Below are 25,724 nucleotides of genomic sequence, written 5' to 3'. Positions count from 1 at the left end.
GTCTGCTTATGATTCCAAGAATTAATAAACTAACAGTGGGAGGTCGAGCTTTTAGTTACAGGGCCCCTAACTATGAAATGGTCTGCCTGATACAATAAGACATGCCCCTTCGGTCTCAGCTTTTAAATCCTGGCTGAAGACTCACTACTTCAGTTTAGCATATCCTGACTAGAGCTGCTGATTAACTGTACAGACTGCATCTCTGTTGTTAGTCATTAGCACTAAAACATAAGTAACATGATAGTTATATTTTGACACTAACACTCACCTATTCTGTTTCTCTTCTCGGTACTCAAATGTGGCACTTGGTGCCACGACCCACCTGCCAAGTTGTTTTGAATGCCTAAGGTAAAGTCATCCCTGATGGAGGATCACAGAAATCATGGGAAAGAGGGGTCCTTTCATCGGACTAGCGCTATTTCAGCTGTAGAATGGCCAAATGGGGGAGGCAGTTTGATGAATGAGGTCTCCAGGACTCTAAACAAATCCAAATGATATTATGTGATATCATCTACTGTTAAATTCTACTCCGTACTTCTAAAATTTTTATTTTTTTTTATATCATATTGAGGATTTGTTCTGTTCTGTGTATTGTACTGTATTGACCTCCTTCTTTTTGACACCCACTGCACGCCCAACCTATCTGAATAGGGGTCTCTCTTTGAACTGCCTTTCACAAGGTTTCTTCCATTTTTTCCCCACAAGGGTTTTTTTGGGAGTTTTTTCTTGTCTTCTTAGAGAGTCAAGGCTGGGGGGCTGTCAAGAAGCAGGGCCTGTTAAAGCCCATTGCGGCACTACTTGTGTGATTTTGGCTATACAAAAAATACATTGTTTTGTATTGTATATGGAGTTTGCCCAACAGCATGTGGCGGACTCCTCAACACATGGAAGAAGGTTCTCTGGTCAGATGAGTCTAAAATTAAACTTTCTAGCCATTGTGGGAAATGCCACACGTGGTGCAAACCCAACACTTCCCATCACTCCGAGAGCACAATTCCTATAGTGAAGCATGATGGTGGCACCACCATGCTGTGGGGACAGGAAAACTGGTAAGGATGGAAGGAAAGTTTTATGGCACTAAATACAGGGCAATTCTTCAGACAAACCTGTATTAGTCTGCTAGATATTTGAAACTGAATTGAAATTTTCTCATTCCAGCCAGATAAAAACCCTAAACATACTGCTAAAGCTACACTGGAGTGATTTAAAGGCAAACATTTAAATGTTTTTGAATGACCTAGTCAAAAAACAGACCCCAATAAAATTGAGAATCTGTGACATGACTTGAAGGTTGCTGTACACAAACGCAACCCATCTAATTTGAAGGAGCTGGAGCAGCTTTGCCTTGAGAAATGGATGAAAATTCCACTGGCTAGTTGTGCTATGCTAATAAAGACATTCCCCAAGAGAGTTGCAGCTGTAATTGCAGCAAAAGGTTACTCCACAAAGCATTGTGGGTGTGTGGGGGGGGGGGGAATATTTTTGCAAGGCACTGTACAAGCCTGCCAGAAGTAAACGGTTACAAAACACATTTACTTGGCTTCCACTAATTGAAAAGTACAGAGAACCTGAGGGAATATAGTGTATTTTTATTTTCTGGGAAACGATTCTCTACAGACCACATACTATCTCATGCACACTACATACTTTTAAAATGAGCACCAGATACTATTTTGTGCATTTATACATCCTTTCATGTTAACAGAATGCACTGCTTAATAGTTTGATGTTATGTGCACTGTTTCACTCTACATAAATGAATAAGTGCAAATTTATAAAAGTATTCATTCAAACACAGTTTGCTGAATCTGCAAAGCTACAATGGTGACCACTGCACTGCTGTGTAGTAAAAGTTAATGAAATTGGTTAGCCATCTACTTGCAGCTAGCTACTTATTAGCGTGCAGGCAGCATCTTATTAGCACAGTGTAGGGGAGCTATTTATATTCCACATTTTGATTGCAAGTGAATTTTGCCCAGTCCAATGAGAGGACACTAAAATTAAATTAAATTATCTGGAAAACTTGGCATGCCCGCTTATCTACACCAATGGACTGTGCTATTTAGATAACATGTACTCTAAAGAGTTAAATGGCATTGACCTACTGTGATTGCCAGCGTCTTGTGACAAGAGACATGCCCTTATTAAAATGAGACACTTTTTTTCCTGGCCAAACTTGAATATCCTAGTTACATCCACTGACAAGAACAAACTGTGATATTTAAAGGGCATAGCAGAAAATTAAATTGTGTTATGACAGTTTTTATTATCATGTTTTTGATGAGAAGGATTACTTAAATTGCAGGTGATATTTGCTTAGGCCAAACATAGGTATACTAGTGAAATTCAGTGGCTAATCTGCTATGTTATCATGTTTGCTGTGATGCAAAAAAGAAGAGACACATTTTTTCAGTTTTATGGTAAGACACATTCTTTCATTTTTATGGTTTTACATATTACCTGCAAGGATAGTCATATAATCATTTCTTGGAAAATGGCATACAGCACATTTTACTTTGTTGTATTTAGCCTCTTTAATCCTTTAGTGTACCTGTTCAATATTATAGAGTCTAGTACTGCACATGGGAACATACCACAATTCACATCACAAGTGGCTAGCGTATTTGCTTTATGTTGGGATTCATTCACATGAAGTTTAACACAGGATCTCTTTTAAATTGACCCGACATACTTAATCATTGAGTGCCTATGAAACATCTGAAACATATGAAAGTCTGATCCATATTGCAAATACAGGAATGTGCAAACTTTGCCAAGTAAAAAAGATTAGTATATACGCATTTGGCCAGACAAAACCTAACTGCATTTTGAAACAGCAATCTTTCTTATCAAAAAACTGTAAAATTAAAGTGGGACAAAATGATTTAACCATTTCGAATGCTACTCAAATCTTATAATCAGTCTAGAACTGTTAGCTAAAGAAAATCTGGGTGTTGACACAGGCTTGCCTTTTACTACACAGATCCAATGGCATGGGTGTCCATGAAATGCTATGTGGTGAGCATGAGATAGTATGTGTTGTACACCAGAGTTTTTCCCAGAGAAACAATGACACAGTGTCACGTCAGGGGCTCCGTATAAAGGAAACGAGGAAAATTAGCTTGAAAGTTTTTTTCTCATATTCACATAATGGATAAAGCAGTGCTTCACATAAATACTTTTAAGTGGGTGACATGAAAAACCAATTGCTACCTTATGGTAACTCTGTGGTAACTCATCAAAATTCATGAGTGAGTTGGAGCCATCAATCAAAAACAAAATGGTAAATGAAAAGCCATACAGCCAATTTTAGAACAAACTTATACTTAACCATCCATCCATTATCCAACCCACTATATCCTAAAACAGGGTCATGGGGGTCTGCTGGAACCAGTCATTCATCGAATTAAGCAATAGTGATGACAATGTAAATTGGTAATCAGACATTGATAATGGACAGTAAAAGTGCCACTGCTCAGTAAGTTTTGACCTGCCAAGTTTTGTTGATGTTTGTATTTGTTGTTAGTGTCATGCAACTGTTAACAATCCTGCACCTCCTCATTGCCCATTTAAAGATAACCCTGGTCCAAAGATCTATGTTGATCATGATTATGTAGACTGTTTACAATTTGTCGATGATAGTCTGGCAGAAAAAATTGTTTTTGAAATGAACCACTGTGCTAAGCAATGTTGGAAAAGGTACAGTAAATCATTTGCTTGTCACAGTTGCTGGCAGCCTGTCACTTCAGACAACATGTTGGTGTTTTCCAGTCTCCTGATACTGCATGGCATAGTGATTAAAACTCTTGGTCATAATCATGTTTTTGAAGAAGTTATAAGTGTCATTTTTCACTCACAAAGTACCTGCATGTCACTAATATTGATGACTATGATGAAGCCACTCAGAACCAAAGCAGCCAAAAATGTGGAATGTCTGTTAGGCAATTAGCAAAAAGCATGCAGAAGGTGTTTGTTCCTGATTGTAACACAAGTATTTGCAAGAGTCTAATGGGTTACAAGGGAAGGCTATCATAGATATAGTACATTGCATGAAACAGGCATGATTTGGTATCAGTTTGTACATGCTGAGTGAATTAAGCTCTGCGTATATCTGGGACTCAATACTTTATACCAATAGAGTGACCGAGCAGATTAGCAAGTACAGTCAATACAGCATTGCTACATTATCTGTTCTGTTCCTGGTAAGTTTCTACACCTCACCTGAACTCTTCAAGATTTCACTTCAAAGGAAAACTGATGTATTACAGCACTGTACAACTGAACCGCTGTAATATATCTGGTGACACCAGAAGCTGCGTGACAAAATAGAAAAATGATTGTGATCAAATAGAAGGATAATAAAGATGTCAGCCTACTAATCACAGTTCACAATACAGCAACAATGTCAATGTTTGTGTCAGGGGAAATGTAGAAGTCACTATACTTTAATCTGTGGTAGGCTTCAGTAACACAATGGGTGATGTCGATCATGCAGGTCAGGCATTGGCATTCAATCCTGTTATATGCAAGCAACAGAAAAAATATTACAAAAAAGAATCTCCTGACATCTGCTTGAACATTGTCTGTGTGTGTTGGTGACTAGTGATGAATGAACTCCATGGTTTTCGCTTCACCTTGAGTTCAGAGAAATTATGGAAGTGTTTGTACATATTGCCAAACTTGCCAAAATACATTGAAGTCAATGGGGAAGGACTAATTGAACTACATTTGACTGGATATAATGGTGCAATCGTTTTTAAAGTGTCCCTGAGGGCTAGGTAAACATCTGCCAACTATGCTGGATTGATTGTTGTGGCCAAAAAGGGGACCTAAACTGTGCAGCAGCAGCCATACCTACCACTGCACCACCATGCCTCTGTGAGATCAAAGAAGAAAGAACCCATTCAGAGACTCGCGATCATATATTTTGTCAAAACAAAACTAAATGAAGAAATCGTAGTCAAAAGTCAGAAAAACTATGTTGGTCTTTTAAAGGTAGAAAATTCAAAATAGCACATCATGATTGAAGCCCCTGGCTCATTCTATTTTTTTAAGTCACGCTGAAGGCTCTCCAAACGGTCTGTGCAGATGCTTTGCACTTTTTCTTCTTTAAAAAAGATAGAAACATCTTGTAAATAGTAATAAATCTTTAATTATTATTATTATTATTATTTCATAGAATCCCCTGTGCTTGGGTGGAGGGGAGGCGTTAGGCTCTGACAAGCAGAGATTACACATTATTTATGCTGTATATGTTTCATAAAAATAACATTTTGAGAACCTGTATTATTTTTGTATCTGTTCTACCACAAACTAAGTTCCACAGAGTCTGTGATGCGAAAGATCAGCATTATATACCCGGGGTGCGGTCCCTTCCAATGTTGGCTGTTACAGCCACCAGAGGTTGTCCGCTGGCCTTGCAAAGCATTATGGGGTGCTGGGGAAAAACGTTCTCCTAAATAGGCCTAATTATCACTAATTAATTTGATGAACAAGGACAATGCAGCAAATTTGCTGCGAATAACACTTTGGTGAAATTCGCTGATTAACAATATTAGTGACTTTTTTCCAAAGATAAGACAAAGTATGTATGTTAAATTTGTATCTTTACAGCAGTGGACACTAGATATACAGTCATATGAAAACGTTTGGGAACCCCTCTCAGCCTGCATAATAATTTACTCTACTTTCATCAAAAAAGATAGCAGTGGTATGTCTTTCATTTCCTAGGAACATCTGAGTACTGGGGTATTTTCCAAACAAAGATTTTTAGTGAAGCAGTATTTAGTTGTATGAAATTAAATCAAATGTGAAAAACTGGCTGTGCAAAAATTTGGGTCTCCTTGTAATTTTGCTGATTTGAATGCATGTAACTGCTCCCAATACTGATTACTTGCAACACCAAATTGGTTGGATTAGCTCGTTAAGCCTTGAACTTCATAGACAGGTGTGTCCAATCATGAGAAAAGGTATTTAAGGTGGTCAACTGCAAATTGTGCTTCCCTTTGACTCTCCTCTGAAGAGTGGCAGCATGGGATATTCAAAGCAACTGTCAAAAGATCTAAAAAAAAATATTGTTCAGTATTATGGTTTAGGGGAAGGCTACACAAAGCTACCCAGAGGTTCAAACTGTCAGTTTCAACTGTAAGGAATGTAATCAAAAAATGGAAGGCCACAGGCACAGTTACTGTTAAACCCAGCAGGTCTGGCAGGCCAAGAAAAATACAGGAGCGGCATATGTGTAGAATTGTGAGAATGGTTGCAGGCAACACACAGATCACCTCTAAAGACCTGAAAGAACATCTTGTTGCAGATGGTGTATCTGTACATCGTTCTACAATTCAGCGCAACTGGCACAAAGAACATCTTTATGGCAGGGTGATAAAAAAGAAGCCCTTTCTGCACTCACGCCACAAACAGTGTTGCTTGTTGTATGCAAATCCTCAGTGCTTTGGACTGATGAGACAAAAATTGAGTTATTTGGTCATAACAAAAAGAACTTTGCATGGCATATTCCAAGAAAAACACCTGCTACCTACTGTCAAATTTGGTGGAGGTTCCATTGTGCTGTGTGGCTAGTTCGGGGACTGGGGACCTTGTTAAAGCCGAGGGTCAGATAAATTCAACCCAATATCAACAAATTCTTCAGGGTAATGTGCAAGCATCAGTCACAAAGTTGAAGTTACGCAGGGGTTTGATATTCAATCAAGAAAATGACCCAAAACACAGTACGAAATCTACAAAGGCATTCATGCAGAGGGTTTATACAATGTTCTGGAATGGCTGTCACAGATCCCTGACTTGAAAATCATTGAAAATCTATGGGATGATTTCAAGCAGGCTGTCCATGCTCTGCAGCCATCAAAAATAAGTCAAAGGATTTTCAGTCCTCTCAGCCAGTCCAGAAAATGCCATGCCATGCACCAGTCCACCCTTGTGTCTGGTAACGAAAACCATGGCAGCAGGTACATATAGACATTTCAGGGCCACATGTTTGTTGTTGAGGTTAAGGCTCATTCAGAATGATGGATTCCACAACCATGGTCATGTTTTCATGAAATTTGAAATGACTTGAGACTCAGGCAATGTAATTCCACCACAAATTTGATTAGCCGTAAAATAAATAAAAGTGTTCTATAAGTATTTTTCAGTAACCCAGGAGGAAATCTAACACACTGTGTGTGAAAGCTTTTAATTAGAAGTGTTTTTTTGTGAAAGTTATAATGTGTAGTTAGATGTGTGTTTGTTAGTTAAATATTATTATGCTAGAACATAATAACTACCACCTATTCCTTAATGTGTAAAGCTTCCTTTGTTGTAAGACTTCAACTCAACTACAGAATAAAGATGAAAGTTTTATTTGAGTGGCATAGAACAGTTTTGTAAACATTATAACAGGTTCATTTGCATTCATTAGAATTATGTTGAAAAATAAAACTTTTTCTTTTTTTAAAGAGGGTAGTCACTACAATTTTTGATCACCCCTTGTGTTAGGCTGAATGATTTTCTTGTCAAAGCTTTTTTCTGTTAAATATTGGAAATCTTAATTGTATGTCATGGACTAAAGCAGGCTACATCACCCTTATTAAAATAACATAAATCAGCGTTTCTCAACCTTTAAGTATTTGTGACCCGAGTTTTCATAACAGGTTTAATCGCGCCCCCCACCCCAACATTTTTTTGAAATGTAGATGCATATTTTATTATACCTACTTAACTTTTATCGACATTTATCTAATTCTATATTGTTCTAGTATCAGAATGTAGTTTAAGTTAATTTGTTTTGGTTTCAACAGATGTTTTTTTCATATTTTTGATTCTTGTTTTTTTTTTTCACATCTTCGCGCCCCCCCTTTTTGTTACTTGACGCCCCTCTAGGGGGGCCCGCCCCACAGGTTGAGAACCACTGAAATAAATAGTTGTACAGTGTTGTGTTGTTACTACAGCAATGCACTCTTTTAAGAATGTAACTGTCTTCAATGTTTAGTCCTTCTAGTTTTATTAATAACCTCTAATTTTGGGTCACTTTTCAGATAATGAGATACTATATTTAGATATAAAATACATCCATGTACAGGTGTTAAAATGTTTCCTTTATTGTGATTTTTTTTTTTCAGAAGTATGATGCAGTTGCCAACAAAGTGTATGAAGCTCAGTCCATTATGGAAAACGCCATAGGACATCTCAATGGGTACCTGTTCAGGTGTTAAACCATTGTAGCTAATTGAGACAGTAGTATTGTGCCAAAGTGGAATATGGAGACCACAAATGGAGATATGGTTTTAGTCGAACAAGATCCTGCTTTAAACCCACTTTGCTTTGAGTGTGGACAACAGCACTGGACACGGGAAAATCATCTTTATAACTACCAGCATGAAGTGGATGATGACCTGGTTTGCCATATCTGCCTGCAGCCTCTGTTCCAGCCATTGGACACACCCTGTGGCCACACTTTCTGCTATAAGTGCCTAAGGAACTTCTTACAAGAGAAAGATTTCTGCCCCTTAGACCGTAAAAAGCTTCATTTTAAACTTTGCAAGAAATCCAGCATTCTTGTTCACAAACTGTTGGATAAGCTCCTGGTATCATGTCCCTTTGCTACAGTGTGTCCAGAGGTAGTGCAACGTTGTGATTTGGAAGCACATCTCAAACATAGGTAAGTCCATTTCTTTCTTTCTTGAATACAAAGATCTTAGTCCAGGGTTTTCCAATTGTGGCTATAGGGGGTCAGTGAGAGTACAGTCTTTCATTTTGGTTAATTTCTTTAATCTGTATCAATAGTTGTTGTTAACTATACATCTGATTTAGCTTTAGTCCTGGAAAACCATAGAGTATCCTACTCCTCCCTGTTCCCAACAACTCCATCTGACAGAACTGACCAAGCATATCTTTCTGTAGGATGCTTTCATCCCATCTTGCTTCAGCTAAAGAATGATGGTGTTTATGTCAGCAGCGACAAAAAGGATACTCTAAACCAACATTTGTGTACTGATTTATTATTATTCTATGAAAAATGAGTCTGGGGTGATTGATGTAATACAGGTTAAACTTCTGCAGCAGCAGCAAAACAAGTCCTTGAAAATCTAAAAAAAATTAAATGGTACTTAAAAGTCATGGAATATATTAAAATGAAGTCTAATAATCAAATATCATGAAGTGAAATATATTATTTTTTTGCCAACGAAACTCCAGTAACTCACATTAATATCACGTTAAATGACCTCACGCATTAGTACCTTGCATTTTGTTCTGTATATTCTCACAAACTGGTATAAATATGTAGTAGCCATTGCTGCTCAGAGCCTGCACGTCAGGTTATTAGAGTCACATTATCATTAGGTGAAAATTAGCAAGGTAAATTAGACTGTATATTAGATGTGTCACTGTGATTTATCTTGCAGTCAACATGGAAGAAAAGTACAGGTTTAACATGAAATTGTTGAAAACTACTGACTACAAAGATTGGCTTCAACACAACAAATCAACTAAGCTTATGGCTGGATGCTGTTACTCTATGGTATGGAGAAGTTTGACAGTGGGGATATGAATGAGTATGCTTTGAAAAGCGAAGTGAAAGGAAGTAAATATTATAAACTGAAGAATAGCAAAGAAGCCAGTAACTATGTTAAGACATTTTTAGACCTTTTGTGGAGTGATCTTCACACCACAGCACCACACCAATGAGCTATTCAAGTGCCAGGGAAGTAGCTGTCATAAGAGCTAGTGAGAGCTCTATCCAGGCTAGTGATACTTGTACTTGCCTTCATATGTGACTAAAAGAGAATGTCTGAAATCCACTGGATGTTAAGTATGATGGACAAACATTATTTATACAAGTCGTGCAAGAACATGGGGTAACCTTTTTAAGGAAATGTTTTTAGACTGTGAGATAACAAAGGCATTTACACGTGGGAAACTTGAATATGCCAACTTATCTTGTTATAGACTTGTATATGTTCATTCACCAGGTGGAAATAGCTAATGTGTATGTGTCTCTTTATGATAAGCGCCTAAACCATAAAGCATAAACACATTACACATTAATGTCCATGTCTGGATGTAGAAAAGAGAGAGGATCTGCATTTCATTTTTTGGTTCTCAGTTCATGGGTCATTCAGAATCTGACACAATGCTACGACATTTTCATGAGTGTTTTGGAGAAACTTAACCTGCATCATCTGTGGCAACTATCAATAGGTGGCACTAATGTAAATTGGAAATTATTTGATTCATTACAAGAGCAACTGAAATCAGATTGTGATTCCAATCTTGATCTTGTTGTTGTTGTTGTTGTTAATGGTGCATTCAGGACAGGGTTTCTGACTGCTGACCAGTGGATACCAAAATCTGCTATCTTTCTTGTACCTGTTATTCAAAGACACAACTGTAAACTATGCCAAGGCATTCAGAGCATCTGACAGTGACTTTCCCTTAAATTTTGTCTACACAGGAGTAAAAGATCTCCTCTAACAGCTAAAATTAACTGTTTTTTCTCTGTGGTCAATCATATAGCCCTATTTATGACCACATTCCAGACAGACACACATATGGTAGCATTTCTGTTTGAGGATATGTGCTGTATGCTGAGAGGTGTAATGAAGCAATTTATTAAGGTGCATATAATGAAGGAAGCTCCAACTCTGTCAAAGTGGATAAGGTCGATCTTTCTAAAAAGGAAAACCATTATGATGTGAAAAGAACTGACGTTGGACTTGTTGCAGATGAACTTTTGAACAACTGCTGTATAACAATAAAATTAGTCAATTACAAGATATGCAGTTTAAAACAGACTACAAAAATATCTTCTGTACTATGTGGTAAGGAAGCTTTTCGACAAAGCACAAGTCAAGTACACACTTGTTTAGTGCATTTCGACCCACTGCTACTAATCAGGAGAAGTGCAGAGGTCACATAAAGAAGATGTTAAAAGTCCTAACAGATGACAACAAAGTGAATTCAGCCAAATGCAACATTTTATGACAGTTTGGTGAGTGTATTGACACCACTGTTGCTAGCAGTCTGTCAGAATTCAGAGACTTGCAGTTAAGTGAGAGAATAGATATTCTGTTTCATCAGGATAAGGCTAATAACATGGTTCTCTCACACAAACAGGCCAGTGTGAAGTGAAGATTTTCTATTAATAAGGAACTTCAGGTTGAGAATCTTAGCAATAAGGCTTTGGTAACACAAAACAGTATTATTAATTCCATTTTCTGTGTAAGTGGAAGACTTAAGGTGAATATTACCAAGGAAATTGTACATTTTCCCTCAGGATCAACACAGCATTACTTGGCCCACATGGAAGTAGCATGTTCCTGAAAAGATGAAGCATGCATTTAATGAACTGAAGAAAAAGAAACAATGATTAGAAATGGATGTTGCTACATTGATCAAATCAGCAGATGAATTTGCTGAGAGGGCTAAATTAACGGGCCAGCTCACATGGATTACTAAATCCATTAACCTAAGAAGGACGCTAAAGAAGAAAAAAAGTGACTTTGACAGTGTTAAGCAAAGAATCAGAGAGAGGGTGAAGACTTCCAAATAAGGAAGGACAGAAGAAAAGCTAATAAGTTAATAATTTAAAATTACATATTGTGCATGTCTCATATATAATGGCACATCTGCTGTCCAGAAAACTGCATATCTGTATAAAATTTAATCACCCTGTCTAGAATTAGATAGTACATAACTGTGTTATTACTCTGAGTAAATTGTGTAAGTTTCAGTGTCAATTTTTGCAATAAGTCAGCATTTTACTAATAGAATCTTTGTCATTCTTCTCTGTGGAGTATTCAGACCATTTAAAAGTGTTTAAATGTTCATGGGTTACAAGTGATACTTACACGTCATTCTAATTTGTATTTTTATTGAAAACTCAGATGTTTAAGAAGGCGAAATTAACTTATTTCTCAGAAGATGCATTAAATCAAAAACTAAAATATACTGTAGGATTCTTAGGCACACAACAAAAGAAGTATAAAGAAGTGATAAACCAGGAGTATTTTTGAGTACTTGACCTCTTAAAGTAGGGTCAGAAACAAGGGTAGTTTATACTGGGGCAGTCAGGTAAGTTTTGGTTTTTGGTGTTGTCAATCAGAAAGTGAACCAGTGATTTGATATAAATGAGCTTATCCTGCCTTGAGTATATGAACCTGAACTCAGCAACCTTCAACAAGTTAGAAAATGTATTCATAGTGTAACATTCAGGTGATGTGAAAATTGTAGCATTTTACATTTTTGGGTACTTTTTAGTTAAAATGAGTTAGTTTTCTAATTTTGTTTATTAAATATTTTTGTAAAAATTAGTCCAATGAAAAAATAACTGTCATAATAGAATGCAATTACATACATTAGTAGACTACATTAAACAATTGCTTTTTAAGGTCACATTACAATATGTTGTAGTCAAAAATGAATTCTAAATACAGTAGGTTTTTGGTGGCTCAGTAGCTTCCATAGACAGAAGATTTCTATTCAAATGATGTAAAAATGGGACTGATTGATGTTCTGGTCTTAGTTGTTGGTTGCAGAGAGTATGTGACTTATTGTACTTTAATTTTATTAAACATTTTTTTTAAAAAAGTACCTTATGCAGGGTTAATATCTCTGTTTATTTCTCAAGGTAAAAAATGTTGGCTGCTTCAGACCATGAAGGAAAACAGGTCTGGGGCTATGCCAATTCATTATAGCGGCAGAGAAATAATGAATCATAATATGCAAAAAATGCAGCTTTTTATTGAAATGTAAATAATGAGTACATATTTGTTCACTCTGTGATTGCTGAGTGATGAATGTAATGTGATAGGAATTATGCAAGCATTTCTGGATATGTGACTTTTTTTTCTTACTTTTGTGGTTAAGTTAACCTCAGATACCAAGAGAAGTGAGCTGGTGTAGCATAGGTACAGCTTATGCATGCATACCTCTTTTGGCTTTTTACTAACTTATATTGAGGGTTCGTTTTGATGTCAGGAGTAGCTATCACAAGAGTAAAAGGTTAAAATATACAAGCTGAAATAACCTCTCTAAAGGCAAATTTGAAACAGAAAACTAATCTGTAACTGAAGTCATAGTGTTTCTTTCTCTGTTTTAATGGCAGATGACTCTACAAATTTGCTAGTGTTTTTTGTGAAAGTGTCCACGAAAAGGCATTTTAACTTCCAGATTCCAGGTTCTTTATTATTTATTATTGGTGTACATGATTAATTACATAATTTCTAAAATACTGTTCCTAAGCTTAGGAACCCTGCTTTACTTGTGCACCCCACAGTGCTTACCTCAGGAAGCCTTAACAAGGGCTATTCCACTAAAAAAAGTAACCTCTAAATACCCTACCAAAGGCTCGGACAACATATCAGAGCCTCCTCCTGCCAGGATCACAGCTCACAGAAATTGCCCCCAGTTCACTACCCTTGAAAGGATTTAGCCTGAACAAGCAGATCATAGCCTGCTCCAGTGAACGCTGGACTTATTTAATCTGAGTTAGGATCCTACCGATACTAAATAGGTATCTCAATCCCTCATACAATAAAAGCTCTGACCGCTCAATCCGTGCCTAAACCGGTGATTGATAGTGTCAAAATAAATCTCAAGGTAGTTTCAGTGAGATAATACAACCTTTGTGTCAAAGTTTATGTGTATTTGCAGAGAAGCCAGGCATATACCAAATATTACATAAAATAGATAAAAACATACAATCTCAACACTAGAATCCCTGAAGCTTACGATTTTTTTCATTGTCCTTGACCTTCTTATATTTTGCTGAGATAAGCCATGAAGCTCGTAACTACTTATCATTGCACTAATAGCCTGCTTTTGTTTTGCAAATGTGTCGATTAGCAGAATGCAGCCTGCTACACTCCCCCACCCCTCTTTCAATTAGATGAAGGCATTGCCCTGCTGCAGTCCTCACACTTCAAGCCTGTGTTAAAGTTTTTATTTGGTGGTGCGTTTGTAAGGAATTGTATAGGTAATGAAATACTGTGATTTGAAATACATACATTTCATGTGTGTTCTGTGTCTACAACAACCTGTAAATATAGAATGACTGGGGAAATGCGAGGTAAGAAATGCTGAACACATGGCTAAAACAGAAAATGTAGTATTAGTAATTATAATTAGTAGTAAAAATAGTAATAACGTCATCATTCTAACATGAAGTGTAGGATGTGTGAAGACTGAAGCCCAAATTTCCAAAAAACACTTTAAGAAAAGGAGTAACAAGACAAGTATACTATTATTTAATAATAAAACCGAAGAAAATTGAAATTGCACAATTGACATGTTGCTGGAGCCCAACTATCAGTCAGTACAAAGTAAAAGACGTTTGCATATGTGTGTGTTTGCGAGTTTCATTTTCAATCAATTGTCACACTGGTAATACTGCATTGTCACAGATCTGCGCAGATGGCACAGTGGATAAACTACCATTTACCATTCTCAAGGTAATAGGTTTGAATCTCACGTCGTCTCTGCATTTAGCCCTTAAGTAGTGAGCTGCTATTATTATTATTATCATATGACAAAAACATACATATGATGTGAGTCTGTAACATCCTGAATAAATTTATGGTACTGCTCAGTACTACTCTTGACAAATATGGCAATGTGTGCAAACACACCTAAAAATCACTGACTGGCAAAAGAAGAAGGATAGAAAGAAATAAATTGTGCAAAATGAAAAGAAAGTGTGATGGTAGAATTAATGAGTCAGAAAGTAAAAGAGACAAGTTACCTCCTCTAATAGTCAGGAATCCTGGCACTTTAGTATGTAGGCTTTTAAAGAACACTAAATAAATTTTTAAATTTTGTTTGATTTGCATGACTGAACATTTTTTTAAAAACTACATATTTTTTAGCTAAAATCTCTGGTGAATTTGAGGACAATAGTGTTGAGGGTTTCCAAAAGTTTCATGGTATTTGAAAGCTTATGTAATACAATCTACAATTGCATGGATAGGTTTTAGCAAGCCAGGTCAAGTTGTGTATTTAACTGAATTTCTTTTATACCACTGATTCTGTTACATTCAGAAAATAAATTGTAACTGGAAATGAACAGGAACATGCAATGGCAAAGTTTTTTTCTTCTAGAGAATTTGTTAATTTTTATTCATTTAGGCATTTCAGTAATACATGGTACTTGACCTGGGTTCCAATACTTTTCTGTACATCTGCATTACTGTATTTTTTGAATGCAAAATCTTCAAATTTATATGTGTGAATGATAAAAATAATATAAATTTCAAACTTCTGGTATGACGTCCTCTTAGTGAAAAGTGAGGCTGATTTAATGAGGATTAAAATAGAGACATTTTGGCATATGAACATGGAAGATAAACGAATCACAGTGAGATTAGCACTTAGTGGCGTGTTTCTCACTATTCTGCGAACAACTGGAGAGTTATTTTCATACACCTCACATATGGGGTTATCTACTGAATTCCTTTTGTTAAATTGAAGAAACGTATTTCTCTTCTGGTAAGTAGAAAAAATTGCTTTAATTTTAAAACAGATATAGAGTACATAACAGATACTGTACTTTAATTCCTTAGTGTAAGAATCATTTAACATGTGAAAGATGTATTGTATTTGCTCTAGAGTTAAAGTTAATTTATTTAGTTGCATAAAATGCTATTATATTTTGCTGTGATATGTTAAGAAATTGGGCCATCTAATTTTAAGCAAAGCAAGTGAATGTTTATCACACTGCACACACAGGTTAGGTAAATTAAAAAAATGTTATGGTGCAGTTTAAGATAAAGTAAAACACAGGACACAGCAAAGACTTTCCAGTTCAGGTTTGCTTTACTGGTTCTGGAGGATTGGCTTAGACTGCCAGACTCCTCCACATGTTAGGCAGACTTCAGCTGCTCGAATCTGTAACAGCATTTGTAAACAGATCAAGAATGTACAATAAATACATAATTGTTAGTAGCTTTTATGAATTCATCCCAGGTCTCACATCATGTAAATGGTATTGTCAGGTAGTTCTACCCGGGTATTGATGGAGGGTGGCAGGTGTTGGCCATAAAAATAACAATTTTATAAGAGGCGTCCTTTGGAAATCTAATAAATACTCTTTAATAAGCATTTTTGCTGTTTAAAATTGATTTTTATAACAGCTTGTGGAGTAATGAATAATAGTCATTTATTTATTAATATTTAAATAAGGAATTTACAATTAATTAAATTTCTTATCCTACTAAGGTTGGGCTGATTATTGTCTGTGTGAAGTTTACACTATATTTTTTGTTGTTATTTAGGGCCTTCTGCTTTTCTTCCAGTTACAGATATGTTTATGTTAATTTATAATTTTCATTTACTTATTTGGCTGCCACCATTATACAGCATGACTCATATCACTTCAAATACAATTGGTTACATTTATTTTGTAATTCAGTTGGCGCTTAGGCAGATGAAGTGATTTGCACATGATCATACAGTGTCAGTAGTGGGATATGAACCCAGAGGTTCAGGGTTTGAAGTTCATAGCCTTAATCACTACACCACACTGCCTTTAATTTGTGAGTCTTAATTGTCCCATTTTGCAGGATTTTGAGTACATGAATGTGTCCAGTGATGAACTGTATCCCCTCTAGGTGTAATTCTTGACTTGTACCTGATACTTCCAGTGTAGACTAGTCTGCTACAACATTATTATCCAAAAAGTGTGTGTCCAAGCAAGGGCATGGTTCAGGAGTCAAGGATGAGAAAGGCCCTTCTCCCCTGCAGATTGCCTTTTCAGCCCATCTTCATCTCCTAAATAAACAGCTCTAATATACTTCAGTGTACCTTGAGGTAAACTCTTCCTATTTTTTTGTTATTGTTTTAATGCAGATTTTTCACAAACTAATTTAAATTCTGATGTCATTCTTTACACAAGCCATCTTGACATTCACTCAAAATAAAACACTAGCTAGACATGTATGCTGTGAAGACTTAACTAGGAGGTCATCTGCCTACATGTAATTACAAACACTTAAAACTGGAGATTACACACTGGGAGGGCAGGGTTGCTTCTTTAAAGCGTTAAGTACATTGTATAATCAGTTTTAATAAACACTAGATAAAGAAGAGCAGATTCAGGATGGTGAAAATGCAAAACATCTTTGCAGAAAGGTTTTTTTAATCCTTTAGAATTTGCTATTGATGTATATTCTGGGTGTGAAAATACTGGATCATTTCCAAGAGGTATCCGGATTTGTGGTTCTTTTTAGGCCTGAAAAAATAACTCAGGTTTAGGGACTATGTGTAGACTTTGTTTAACTAGCTTGGTCCATATATACTTAAAACATAAATTGGACCGAACTGGGTGAAGTCATTGCATATGTATTGGAAGTGTCTTGCTTTTAGAAGACAGGTTTCATAGTTCAAGTGCAGAACATTTTTTAGAAAGCATACTGCTTTAATTTCACTTTTTGTTATGTTTTTACAAAACAGGTGCACAGGTGCTTCAAAACACAGGGCTGGATTGGAGAGGTGCAGAACAGGGAGGCTACAAGAGGTGGACACCAAGGAAGACAGCAAGCCAGTAGTAATGGATAGTTCAGACTCTTCATTGCCTGACCTTGACATGCTCGGAGGCATAGGTGGTGGTGCATCATCCACCTCTGTACCAATGTGGACAGATGAACATGGTTTAGATAATCCTGCATTTGAGGAAAGCAATGAAGAGGACAGTGAGTATGGACTTTGGACAAAATCAATTTTCTATTTGAAATGTTACACAATTTTTTAAGTAATTACAATAATAGCTATAATTATAATATGCAATATATACATTATAGTTTATATCATGCCTTTGAGCTTGGGGCCAAGGAGGTGCTGTACAATAAAGGGTATGAAAAGGGTCCCCGAGAAGGTCAGATACTTCTATGATAACAACAATCCCAGGAGCATACTACCTGGAAGGGCAAGCAGCATAAGATCATTATTGGAAATATGGCATTTTGCTAAAACATCAGATGTGCAGAGGTACCAGAGAAGTCAGACATACACTAAACGTGACTGGTGACCTCAATCTTTATAAGCTAGTGTCTGATCTTCACTTGTTATTTGTGATTTCCTGGAAGTCAAACGTCATTGTTTAAAGTGGCAACCCTCTGTCAGAGGTTTTTGAGCAGACACTTGAAAAGATAATGGCACCACTCTGGAAGATTGAAATACAGTATAGCCAAACAGTAAACAGAGAAAGAGAAAAAAATTGGAAAAGATTAAATAGAGTTGAAATTGTAGGGAGCCAGAGATAAAATCACACATTCTGTCTGCAAAGAAACAGAATTCATCACAAATGAAAGGTAAGACCACACATATGATTTATAGAGTATTTATTATTACTTGTGTGCCTTTGTTTTACAGTACAATCCTATGGCCCTCCCTTCTTTCTACTACTTTTTAGTGAATACAGATATCTTCAGGAAATGAAACAAGACATACTGTAAGTCTGCTTTGAGTCAGGGGGGTGAGGGCTATGCTTAAACTCAGATTATACAAGAAAACACAGGAATAAACAAAATTTAAAGTACAGAGACCAAGTATAAACAGCAAACAAAGAAATTAAATTCATTAACGTATCATTAATAAAAAAAATTGTTTTAAATCAACTTAAAATTTCGAAAAAATGGATAATGTTTCACAACAAGAGTAAAGGACATTTTTCTTTTTTAGGTATTAGAAATGTGTGCCTTAATAGAGAAATAATATTGATTCCCAGTGGAAGAATACAATTCTTTGGTGAAGGGGCCAGAGATTGTTTAGGTAATCAGCAGATTAAGGCATGTACAGCAGTATTTTAAAGACTCTGTACCAGAAAGTGAAACTAAGATTATAGAAGTTTTTGTTTTGATTTTCCTATTGAACTACTGTAAGTTGTAATTTGTAGCCATATTCACAAACTGTAGGTAGTGATCAAAATGGTAATATTGCATGTGCAACAGTCTGAAAATTGGTGTCTCCGTGGTATTTCTGGGTTTGTTTTCACTGGCTAGTGAAGAGTTTGCCAATCTAGGGTGACGGTTAAATAGAATCAGTGTTCTGCTAGATCAATGGAAGGCTGATAAAGTGGTTTGAACATCTTAGTTAGGTTTAGTTGGTATGAACTTCATGGCATGTGAAGATCCAGAAAACTGCAAAGAAATTCATTTCTCAGATGGCTTAGGTGTCCTTTGTAATCCTCGAGGAGGAGCTTAATGGTAGTGGTTTCATGCATATGCATTTTTCACTCCTCATAGACCATATCATAAAGCTTTTATGGTGTTTGGGGACAGTTTGCTAACAACTGCAGCACTAATCTCACAGCTATACTGTATAGTGAAGTGATTCTGTAAGAACCAATAATGACTTACAGCTTGCATGTGAAAGTGATACTTGGACAGTAGGACAAACAGAAGTCATGGTCAGAACTGTAGTTCAAGAGCAAGGAGGGTCTAGTAAAAGATAGATAAGCGGAAGGACTGGTACACAGATCTGGCAAAACAGGTTCAAAAACAGAATTCAAAACTGAATTGAAAAGGTTAAGATCAGAAATATAAACATTAATACAGAGCAAGACCAAGTATAACAGAGTCTTTAAAAGATTATTGGCACAATGAGCAAGCATTATTATGTTATTCATGCATATATAATTTTCACATTATTACATGGAAAGGGCCATGAATGGTAAACACATGAACATATAGGCTGGGGTGTGCATCCAGAACCAACACTGAGGTACTACTGGGCTAACTAATGTACTTTATACAAACTCAGATCACATGAGAATAACTCATAAAAGAAAAAGAATGGATAAACATTAGAAATAGATCTGAAGAATCTCATTCTGATATATCTAATGTAATAAGCACAATTTTACCATGTATATTAAGAAGTGTCTATTCACATTCCACTTAAATAAATACACAAATAGTGTTTTCCAAACTTTCACCTGTGTCTTACAACTGCAAATTTAGAAATATAACTTTTCTTGGTTTCATGTTTTTCTTGAATATCTTTAACTGTTATACATCAGCATCAGAGTTCTTTGTGTGTGTATTTTTAGCTTTTTGCTCTTTTTGTATATTTTACTAGCATGTGCTATTTTTCTAATTTAGAAAACCTTTATTATTATCTATGCAGAAATTAGTATGGTTATCTGTTGCACTGTTGCTGTAATATATTTGAAAATCTATGTAAACAAGATAATACTACTGCTGCTACTTCTTTTTAAGTTCATTGAGTCTTTTTTCTGGAGCGTATGCTATTGAATAGCATTAATCAAACTTTTTTTTATGGAACAATTTGCAATCTACATACAGAAAAAACATTAGTGGCCATTTGCTTTAAAAATAACAAATAACTGGTGGGTAAGTGTTGATTTAAAACAAAATCAAAACAAAAATATACACATAGAAATTTTAAGAAAAAGTTGAAAATTACTCTTGTATTTTAATAATACATTATATAATACACTAGCAAAATACCCAGCGGAGAAGTAGTGTGTTAAAGAAGTAAAAAATAACATAACATGATTGTCAATGTAATTGTTTTGTCACTGTTATGAGTGTTGCTGTCATATATATATATATATATATATATATATATACACACACACACACATAAACATATATACATATCCACATATCTATATATATATATACATATCTACATATAGATACATATATACACATATCAACATATATAAACACATATACATACATACAGATAAATATACATATATATATATACACATACATACATACATACATACATATATATCTACATATTGTATATAGCAAAATCCCCGCGCTTCGCAGCGACGAAGAACTGCTTTTAAATTTTTATTAAGAAGAAAAGAAAACCTTTTTAAACTGAGGGAAAAAATACCAATAACTATCTGTTAAGGATCTCTTTGTATACCACGTTGTCAGTTCAGCATTCTGGTTGTAATATGACCAAGCTGTGTACTGAGATTTTTTTGAGAATGCAACGTATAGTTTTGTCCAGGAGAAAAGCAATGTTGCCTCAAATCAATGACAACAATTTGTAGGGTCTGTCCCTGAGACTTATTAATTGTCATCGCGAAGCAGAGCCTTACTGGAAATTGAAGGCATTTCAATTGAAATGGGAGATCAGAGGGTATAACAGTGATGCCAGGAATACGTTCAGAGTGTGGCACTCCGCTGTTTTTTTGTGTAGCTGCCTTCACACAGCTTTTCCGCTGCTTTATAAACGAACGCCATATAAGGCCATCATTTCTCCTTGCTTCGCGGTTCTGTACTGTTTTATTGTTCGTTTATTACGCTTCTTATAGTTATTGTGTAGCTATTCGAGACTTACTTTACTGTTCAGGTAACCATTTCCTTTATTTAATCCGCGGTTTGCACATTATTTTTTGTTTGTTTATTACGATTATAGATATTTATTGATTCCCTTCTTTAGCTCACTGCCTGCTTATATAAGAAGCTTTGCTGGTTTTTTGTGAAACAACCTTTACACAGCTTCTCCGCTCGTTTATAAACAAACGACATATAAAGCCATCACCTTGTCAACTGTGTAATGCATTTTTTGAACAGGTTTGATTCATGGAAGTGATCACTCGTACTGCGTTCAGTCAGTTCACATTAGCTGCTCTTTTGTGGGATGTTGCGATGTCCACAGCTTTATTTAATGTTAGCTAAGACCTGGCACTTAAAAGTCTCTCGCTACAGCAATTCTAACTCCGTTACAAAGTGATCCAAAGTCTCGTTTATACCTCATGTCTTCTCATTAAACTTGTATCTCGCGAATAAAGTATTCAGCGTTTTTCTTCAGCGCTCTTTGGGAGCTCTTCCTTCTATTCTACGTACTGCCTTCAAAGTCAGTTCACGTGATTACGTGGGAGGTGTTATGATGTCACACGCAGCTCCGCCCCCCACGGCCATCAAGCTAATGTCCATTACAGTATATGTAGAAAAATAGGTTCCAGTTATGACCATTGCGCATAGAATTTCGAAATGAAACCTGCCCAACTTTTGTAAGTAAGCTGTAAGGAATGAGCCTGCCAAATTTCAGCCTTCTACCTACATGGGAAGTTGGAGAATTAGTGATGAGTGAGTGAATGAATGAGTGAGTGAGGGCTTTGCCTTTTATTAGTATAGATTATATTATATTATATTATCTATACTAATAAAAGGCAAAGCCCTCACTCACTCACTCACTCATTCATTCACTGACTCATCACTAATTCTCCAACTTCCCGTGGGTGGAAGGCTGAAATTTGGCAGGTTCATTCCTTACAGCTTCCTTACAAAAGTTGGGCAGGTTTCATTTCGAAATTCTACGCGTAATGGTCATAACTGGAAGCTGTTTTTCCATTTACTGTAATGGAGATGAGCTTGAACGCCGTGGGGGCGGAGTTTCGTGTGACATCATCACGCCTCACACGTAATCACGCAGTACATAGAAAATCAGGAAGACCTCCAAAAAGCGCTGAAGAAAACATGCATTATATAATTGAGAAGGCAGCGAAACAATAAGAAGCGGCGAGTGACATATACAACCATATTGATGAGTTCTGCTACTGGAAACAAAGCACGATGTAAACCTACACTTTAAATTAAGTTCATAGACAGGCTGCGCTGGCGTTTGTAATTTAGTGCCTGCCCATATAAGGCCGTCCGTCAGCGGCAATCCAATAGCAAACTCCCACTAAATATTCACGGGTTAAGGACTGTGCTTATGCAGAGGAAGATGAGATGGTCAGGTGGTGTTTGGCACAAACTCAGCGAAACTGCGAGAGAAAGTTTTAAGTGCCAGGACTAAGGTAACATTAAATACAGCCATGGACATAGCACGAGATGGCACCAGCACAACTGGGAATCTTCGATGCATGTATACCGAGCGGCTCACGTGAACTGACGAGTGCACAGATAAAAGCAACAGTTCCAAAGAGCTGAACAAAACCGAATTACACAATTGAAAAGGCAGCAAAAATATGAAGCGTCTGATACATACAAGCATATTCATAAATGCAGCTACTGTGGAAACAAAGCACACGGTGGAAAAAGTCAATGTCCCGCTAAAGGAAGACAGTGTAAAAAAACCCATGCATGCAGTGTGTCAGGTCTCGGATAAAGAAGAAGACGAGCTGTTTATTGATGCAGTAAGAAACGAATCGATGAATGAAACCTGTCATCTTTACAACGATTGACAAACACGGAATGTAACTTGAACACAACACATCCTACAAATACGAACCTGATTGAAAGAAATAATGATAATCAAATCATTGATGACAGCAACACTCAGTAACACTCACAAAACAAATACTGTATATTGACAGTCATGTTACGTTATTTTTAAAATGTTCCCTTTTCTTTTCTAGCTTTTTAACACACTACTTCTCCGCTGCGATACGCGGGTATATATATATATGTATATATATATCCCGATCTACATACTCGAATAATGGATACTTTATTCGCCATCAATGATTGTTTTGGTAAAGCCATACTCAGTGTATTCATTAGATGAACGGTAAAAAAGTAAGAGCGAGGGGAGGATGACTTATTGAGGCATGCAGGCTGTAGTCGCGTCAACTCTATCTGAATTGCGCGATCACATTTGAAAAATATATCTTTTCAAGTTCTATTTAGTCCATATGTGTCAAACTCAAGGGCCGGGGCCACATCCGGCCCGGCGTGTAATTATATCCAGCCCGCGAGATCATTTTATATACTGTATTATTGTTATTAATGGCCCGGTATATGAAGCGCTGGTAACACAATAAACTACAGATCCCATAATGCAGCGCTTCAGCTGCCTTGCAACACTTACGCGTTAATCAAGTCTAGCTTATGATGCTGCAAGTTATTGCGGCTAGCTCACACGATGCTGAAGAGAAAAGTTGATTCTGAAAATAGAGCCTTTAAAACCGATGGGAGGCTGAGTATATGTTTACTGAACCCGTGTGTCTCATTTGTGGAGCTAATGTGGCTGTAATTACAGAATTTAATCTAAGACGGCACTATGAGACAAAACATCAGGGAGTTCTGTGTTGTGGAGATTCTCAGGATGGATTGCAGGTGCTCATCAGTGAGGCTGAAAGACCTGAATGCAATGCAGAAGATACAGAAAGCAGAAGAATTAAATAAGAATCTGACACTTCAGCGGACGTTTTACCCGTGCACAATCACAAAGTGATTTCAAGTGAAGTTGCTTTTATGGGAGACACAAATGCACCAGTGCAACTTTCCCTGTTGCCAAGTAATGTTAAACCAAGTCGTCACTACGGTGTTCCCAAATCGCACTTTGCTGATAAGCCGAGCGCACTGAGTTTGCACGGCGCTTTGGTGACTTTGAAGAACAAAAAAAGTCCGTCTACATGCGGCTCGAACCTTGTGCATGTTTGGTAGCACATATCTGTGTGAGAAGCTCTTCTCAGTGATAAAGACTAACAAAACAGCACACAGGAGTCGCCTCACTGATGAGCACCTGCAATCCATCCTGAGAATCTCCACAACACAGAACCTCACACCAAACATAAACGAACCTGTTGCCAAAAAAAGATGCCAGGCGTCCAGCTCTAAAATGACATATGAGCAAAGACAACTTAATGATTTGATTTGTTATTGCTGAAAGGAACACATTTTATTTATATTTCCAGGTTTTGTTATGCAGCATGTTCATATTTGAATTTGTATAATTTTGAAAGGATATATTTTTATGGAGAGCAAAATCTTTTGGGATATTTAAAATCTAAGTTTATTTTTATATAAATTTACATAAGAGTAAAGAAATTTGAATGTTTGTTCTTTTAAGTTATTTAAGGTTTGAGTTGATTTATTCACGAATAATATTCCTGTCTGTTTTTACCATTCCTACCAAAGATATTTCTGTCGACTAAATAAAAATTCCTTCTATTTAAAATTTAAATAGAACTTGAACAAATACGATAGTTCATAATATCCACGCAGACTTGCACGTAAGAGCGGGAGTTATCCGTTTTAACAAGCAGCGTATTGCACTGATACGAAATAGCTGTGTGTGTATATATGTAGATATGTATGTATATGTATATATATGTTTATATGTGTGTGTGTATGTATATATACTGTATATATATGTGTGAGTATATATGTTTGTGTATGTATATGTATGTGTATATATGTAGATATATATATGTATGTATATATGTGTATGTGTATATATGTGTATATGTATAGATATGTATATATAAATGTTTGTGTGTGTGTAAATATATATATATATATATATATGACAGCAACACTCATCACTCACAACAATGACAAAACAGTTACATTGACAATCATTTTACGTTATTTTCAAAATGTTTCCTTTTCTTTTTCATTGCTTCTTCAACACACTACTTCTCCGCTGCGAAGCGCGGGTATTTTGCTAGTAATGTAATATACAAAAACAATTAATTATATCTGGTTATGCAATGAGTACTCTCACATACACACACACACACACTTTTCTTGAAAAACAAGTTTTCAATAAACTAAACTTGCAGTTTGGCTTATGAATATACACACACAATATACAATATAGAAACACACACTTCAAAATTAAAGATGCCATTTAAATTAAGTTTTTTTTTTCTTCAGCTTCTGTGAAAGAGAAGGTTTACTGCCAAACCGTCATGTAAATATCTGACCACCACAATATTAAACCAGTGATGAATCTGTTGCACCATCATAACTTTGTAGCTTTTTTAAGTCTGCAGTAATGATTGAAATTAGTTA

The 25,724-nt window shown here is 36.2% G+C and overlaps 1 protein-coding gene and 1 long non-coding RNA gene across 3 annotated transcripts in view; one reads left to right on the top strand and one right to left on the bottom strand.

Moving 5' to 3' along the window:
• LOC120523841 overlaps positions 1-25,724 on the bottom strand; it is a 161,737-nt gene that overhangs the window by 27,335 nt on the left and 108,678 nt on the right. The gene's annotated exons all lie outside the window — the stretch shown is intronic.
• lnx2a (ligand of numb-protein X 2a) overlaps positions 1-25,724 on the top strand; it is a 152,211-nt gene that overhangs the window by 85,275 nt on the left and 41,212 nt on the right. For both annotated transcript variants that reach the window (XM_039745495.1, XM_039745496.1), the window contains exons 2-3: positions 8,118-8,656; positions 17,443-17,681. In XM_039745495.1, coding sequence (XP_039601429.1) covers positions 8,256-8,656; positions 17,443-17,681 — 640 coding nt within the window. In that variant the 5' untranslated portion in view covers positions 8,118-8,255. The remainder of the gene's footprint in view (positions 1-8,117; positions 8,657-17,442; positions 17,682-25,724) is intronic.

This window comes from Polypterus senegalus, chromosome 2 (genome assembly GCF_016835505.1).
Source record: "Polypterus senegalus isolate Bchr_013 chromosome 2, ASM1683550v1, whole genome shotgun sequence".
Classification (NCBI taxonomy): Eukaryota; Metazoa; Chordata; class Cladistia; order Polypteriformes; family Polypteridae; genus Polypterus; species Polypterus senegalus.
Note: the sequence above shows the minus strand (reverse complement) of the source record. Positions and strands in the feature narration are given on the sequence as shown.